This window comes from Pteropus alecto, unplaced genomic scaffold (assembly GCF_000325575.1).
Source record: "Pteropus alecto unplaced genomic scaffold, ASM32557v1 scaffold196, whole genome shotgun sequence".
Classification (NCBI taxonomy): Eukaryota; Metazoa; Chordata; class Mammalia; order Chiroptera; family Pteropodidae; genus Pteropus; species Pteropus alecto.
Window position 1 is genome coordinate 507027 of NW_006439717.1, and position 6266 is coordinate 513292.

General features: G+C 39.1%; 1 protein-coding gene across 1 annotated transcript in view; it reads left to right on the forward strand.

Moving 5' to 3' along the window:
- The window catches only part of LIMA1 (LIM domain and actin binding 1), a 74030-nt gene extending 67782 nt beyond the window's left edge, over positions 1-6248 (forward strand). The window contains exons 10-11 of the mRNA XM_006916785.3: positions 3598-3731; positions 5142-6248. Coding sequence (XP_006916847.1) covers positions 3598-3731; positions 5142-6150 — 1143 coding nt within the window. The 3' untranslated portion in view covers positions 6151-6248. The remainder of the gene's footprint in view (positions 1-3597; positions 3732-5141) is intronic.
- Positions 6249-6266: the final 18 nt, after the last annotated feature.

A 6266-nucleotide genomic window follows, 5' to 3' on the forward strand; every position in this document is an offset into this window, starting at 1 on the left:
ATTAGATTAAAATATATACTTAAGAGAGTGAAAGAATGTAAATGAAGTCATGCACATATGTTGGAAAAATAACTTTAAATAGATGCTGATCGGCAGAGGGCCTGTAAGATCCCTTAGATGGGAAAGACATGACAGTGTTTATAAACATCAATTATTTACGTATTACTTCATTCATTTTTTAATATCCCAAAGATATTATCTACATATTTTAATTTGAAATGAAGACTGTAGTTTGTTCAAAGTGCTGCAGTGAGATTATTTTCATTTGGGTTAGCATCTGCTCTCTTCTCTAATGAATTTCCTTTAGTTATGGGAATTTGACATACTAGAGAAATTTAGAAAATGCACTGTTAGTCTGTGAGTTGGGAGTTCTGAGTTTTAAGGTACTGGCTGTGAGAACTTTGATAAGGCACCTGACATCCTGGTGCATTAGTTTCTACATGTGAAAAAGGGTAATGGAGGGGAAGTGAAAAAAACATCTTACCGACTGAAAAATATATTGTTAAGATAAAAAATGTCTAACATTCTAATATTGGCAGTGTTTTAAATGCAGCTATGCCAAGTCCGAGCATGCCATGAAGGCATGGGCAGGATGTACGCCAGGCCTACCATAATGGTAGAGATTTTTGGGCACTGACTCTGCTTCCTCTTGTCTGAATAGACATGGGGGCAATTACAGGAAAGTGGCTGAGAGCCCAGGACAGAGGAAATAAAGGAAAGGCACAGGCGCAGCCACTCTGACCAGGCATTATGCCATGTTGGCATCATCTTATCTTTATGAAACTATAAGGGCCCTTGGGCAGCTGCCTCATAAACCTTAAGTAATATTAAAAGGGGTTTATATAAGAAATGAATAGGAATCATGAGAATCTGGTAGATCTGGCTAGTTAGAAGTTTGTGGTTGGTTAGTCAGATATGTGAGCGGCGATCTGTAGGCATACCTCGGAGATATTGCAGGTTTGGTTCCAGACCACCACAATAAAGTGAATTGTAATCTTTTTACTGATGGAAGGTCCTGCTGTCAGTTTTAAAACACACAACATTTTTAAAGCACAATAAAGGGGAGCGCAGTAAAACAAGGAATGCCTGTATTATTTGATATTAAGGAGAAAATGATTTTTCACTTGTATGGATGAAAGGCTCCATTCAAGAGAGAGCCATTGTGGGTCAGATGTGGAAGATAGTTAGACACTAAAGAATTGTTAATGAAACACTCCTCGTGTGTGGGTGAAGGCTCATAAAACTCTCTCTACAGCACTGGGATGTGTTCCAGCGTCAGGTAGATATGAGTGAGGCTGATTTTGCCACGATTAGCAGAGTTACTTGAAAAAGGAAGAAAACATGGTCTTACTCTTGGATCTGAGTCTGTAACTGAGTTTCAGCTCAGCTGCAATAAAGCGCTCCAGGGCGCACCAAAATGCTCTGTATTCATTGAAGGTTCCTGTTTGTCTCTTCCAGCTTCTGCTTCCTGCTCCCGGTACCTAATTTCTGCTCCTGCCTTCCACTTTCCTCCTAATGTGAGCTCAACTTTCAGTTTTCTCTCAGGTTCTCCCTTCTATTCACTGGGCTGCACCCCTCTCCTACAGTGTGTTCTGTGTGTGTGTATAATGGAGGCAAGCTCTGTAGCCCTCCATCCCCCGTTAGCTAAATAATACCCATTTCCTCCTATACCATATGAAATTTTTCTCCTGCTCTGTCCTTACTGACCAGAATGAATACTTATTCTCCTAAGTCATGTTAAAAAAAAAAAAAATACAGAATCCACTCTGCAGCTGAAAAAGATTTTCAATCTGATAAATACATGTCTTATTACTTTTATATTATGTGAATTGTGATTTGTGCAGGCTCCCTTCAGTGACATCAATTGTACTATTATACCCAATTATTCTGCATTTTAATGTATTTCCTGCTTACGAGACAAGGGCCTAGTTTTTTTTAGAGAAACCTAATTAAACTATGCCAGGACATCTCCACTTAGGTCCTATCTTGTTAGAAATGTCCATGTAAGAAAAAAAGAATTCTGAGCTCCAAATAATGCCTTAATTACTTCTAACAGCATTCAATACAATAACATTTGGTCTCATTTAAATACCTTTCTCATGCTTGGTAAACTAGGTTGTAGCCTATGGTCTTTGATTTGGTTTTTCTTTTAGGGCCCTACCCCTAGGAATGGAGAAGGGTGCTCTTTTGGAGCCATTTCCACTCAGTTCTGCTCCTTCATTCTTAAATTCTTTGGTGCTATTTGAGAATTTCATACTAATTTTATTAAACTCCCTTTTATAGATCTTTCTCTTTAATTTCATTTTATGTCTGTTTTCTACTCTCACTTGCTATCTAAATCTACTTGGAAAACCATTCCTATTTTTTGCTTTATCTCCTAGGGAATCATGTGGCAAGTGAACTGGCAGTCTAAATTATTTATGTGTCTATTTTCAAGTTTTTAAATCAAAATTCTGTCTTGCCCATAACCTGGCCTATTTTCACTTACCTTAACCATTCAGGGGCTGGGCCTTGGGATTAATTTGCATTATTTATCACCATACTAGTGTTGGCAGTCAAGGGACCACCAAGGTATCTGTGAGAGCTTCCTGGCTACCTTAATCTAAGTGACTTCCATCTTTACTGATTGAGTATTTTTGTTGGGGCAAGTCAAGAGTTAACATACAACTAAAGACTTGTTACCCCCACACCTAGTAGCCATGTAACCATTTCTTATTGTGTGAAAACTTACAGTTTTGGAATTCTGGCTTTCATCAGTGCTAGAATACCAAGTATTTTATGTTCTTTAGAGTTGGGTTTACCAGGTAGAACAGCTGAGCTCACCCCACCCTATTCCACCCTTTACAAACAGTTCATGATTCCCAGTCTGTTGTGACTTCCCATTCCCCATTGCCTTAGTTTTATTCTCCACATTTTTTTGTTTGTTTGTTTAAGATTATAGAACCTATAGCTTTATTGGACTATGCTCTCTTCTGGAATCCTAATAAAATAGTTTGTATGCCTTTTAAATTGTTCCATTGATGTGTCAGTTTTGACTTATTTTAAAAGATTAGGCCTAGCGAATTGAGCAAGTCAGGATTATAAGCAGAGAGTTCACCAAAAGATTCTTTATCAAAGTGTCTTTTCCTAATTCTCAAAGCCAAATACTCTTCCTCTGCTTGAAATTTATCCCTTTCAGAATTTGTTCTTATAAAAGTCTGTCCTGGTTTTACTTGGCACTTGAATCAAACAGTCAAACTACTTCTGCGTCTGATGACCTTTTCTCCTAATTTCCTGTCTGCAGAAAAATTTTGTGTATACTGTTTTTTATGTGTGGTGGCTTCTCTAAGCCTTTCTCTGCAGTCCAGCCCTAGTGTCACCCATCTCAGTGGCTGCAACACTTAGGGCAGCCAGACAATCTGGGAATGTAACTCAAGAAAGCCTCTTGGCTTTAAAGAGTCATCAGGTAGAATCAGAGCAGACTTAGTGTTCCTATGAGAATTGACAGACCAGGTAAGGGAGCCCTTAGATAACAAAGTAAATCTCAAGGCCCACCTCAGCATAATACTAACTCATCACTGCCTATACTAGTTAAAGTTATCCTTTTCCTTTTTCTAGAAGTTTCAGGTACCTGCAAGAGAGACCTGTGTGGAATGTCAGAAGACAGTCTACCCGATGGAGCGTCTATTGGCCAATCAGCAGGTGTTTCACATCAGCTGCTTCCGTTGCTCCTACTGCAACAACAAGCTTAGGTGAGCCAGACCAAAACAAACCATCTCTCTGTCAAGTTGCACCTGCAGAGTGGGTCTTTAGCCTTTCGAGCACTAGCAGCTATGTGCTAATAGTGTGCTATTAGTTGAAGGTCCCTGAAAAATGTAAAAAGTACCATTTAGAGACAAGTATTTCATATCAAATGATAGTGGTGTTTGGAACTTTTCGTTACATTGATATGTTAATTTACATGCTAGGACTGAAGCTTAAGTAATAGGGTTGCTGATAAAACCCCATGTGACCAAATTTAATGGAGTGTTTTTGTCCTGAGCACTGTATGAACGGTAATGATAGCAATAATAATAGACTCTGAAGAGCATGTATTTTTCTGTATGTTGAATTATTTTTTTCTGAGAAAATTATCATTATGTATCATTTCTTCCAAATAACTCAAAGTATGGATATAAATGTGCAAATTGGGGAAATATTCCATATTAACTCATTTTAACCATAGAGTCTAGAAAAGGGAGTAACCAGGACGAATCGTCCAGATTTCTTTCCAGGGCAAGCATCCCTTCTAAAATACTCTTGAATGATGTCCTGTGGGGTTGATGGCTCACCACAACTAGTTTCAGTGTTAGATAACTCTAGCTCAATAACTTTCCTTTTCTATTGAGCCAAAATGTGCCTCTCTAACTTGCACTCACTGGTTCTTTTTCTGCCCACTTTAGTATTTTTTTTCTCCAAAGAACATTTTTCTGAATTCTTGAATTTTTATATTTCTTCTGTGGAAATACTGCTGTTTTTATATGTTCTTTAAAATTGTAACCCTTCTAGAGATACCAAATCTCCTCAAGACCTGTTTAGTACTGATATATTAAGGTAGAATTACTTCCTGGCTATTGCTCACCCTTCTTTTAGTAACCATAGCTTACTTTTGTTCAGTCACTAGTATCTATTGAGTACTAACTGCTTACAGCTCATTGCACCCATTCCAGTAGAGATGTGCTTTTAAATTCAAACACAGCTGGGAAACCAGGAGGGAAAAGACTCAACTTTTTATAAAGGAATATCATTATAAGTAGTTATAGGTTATAAATACTTAGAAAATATGTGAGTGATCAGAGCTAGGTGGGATCACCTAGGGAAGACTTCCTGAATGAAGTCATTTTTTTTTTTAACAGTTTTGACAAAGGGGAATGAAATCATTTGAAAATGGAAGCATGTACCAGGTAGAAGAATGTCTTGTGAAGATTCAGGTCTGGAAGCGAACATGTTTTTTTATAAGGATAAGTGAGCAAAGAGAATCCTAGGTGATTGATGAGCTTTTAAAGATATTTTTCTCACTTAGCATCTTCTGAAAATATTGGAATTGCCAGATTTCAGCCTGTTGGTATAAATAGAAGTACACGAATTTATTAACTTGATACTTTTTTTTCTTTTAACAACAGTCTAGGAACATATGCATCATTACATGGGAGAATCTATTGCAAGCCTCATTTCAATCAGCTCTTTAAATCAAAAGGTAACTACGATGAAGGCTTTGGGCACAGACCACACAAGGATCTATGGTCAAGCAAAAATGAAAATGAAGAGATATTGGAGAGACCAGCCCAGCTTCCAAATCCAGGGGAGACTCCTCAGAGCCCAGGGGTAGAAGATGCACCCATTGCTAAGGTGGGTGTGCTGACCGCAAGTATGGAAGCCAAGGCTTCCTCTCAGCCAGAAAAAGAAGAAAAGCCAGCTGAAACCAAGAAGTTGAGGATAGCGTGGCCGCCCCCCACTGAACTTGGCAGTTCAGGAAGTACATTGGAGGAAGGGATCAAAGTATCCAAGCCCAAATGGCCCCCTGAGGATGAAATCAGCAAGCCTGAAGTTCCAGAGGACGTAGATCTGGATCTGAAGAAGCTAAGACGATCTTCTTCACTGAAGGAAAGAAGCCGCCCCTTCACTGTAGCAGCTTCATTTCGAACCACTTCAGTCAAGAGCCCAAAAACCTTGTCCCCACCTTTCAGGAAAGGCTGGAGCATTTCGGAGCAGAGTGAGGAGTTTGTAGGAGAAATAGCAGCAGGAAGGAAGCATGAGGAAAATGCCAACAACTCTGAGAAGAATGGGAGTGTGGGGAAAATAACCTGGCAAAATAAGGACTCTAAAGGAGGGGAGGCAGGTTGGAGAAATAAGGAAATTCGTGGTTTTGAGATGGAGAGTGAGAATCTTGTAGAAAATGGGGCAAACTTAGATAAAGATGATAGAGACCTTTCCAAACAGCAGTCTCCACTAGAACCCAAGTCTCCAAATTGGTCCAGCTTTGCAGACAATACATCTACTGAAGAATTCACTGCTCAGAATCAAAAATCCCAAGATATGGGAGTCTGGGAGGGAGATGTAGTCAAAGAGCTGTCTGTAGAGGAACAGATAAAGAGAAATCGGTATTACGATGAAGATGAGGATGAGGAATGACAAATTACAATGGTGCTAGGCCTTAACATTTGTGTTAGTGTTAGTGAGCCACTGCCCTGTATCAGAGTGATGCACGTAAACAGTTGTCTTAGCATGAACTGTAATTTATGTGGAAG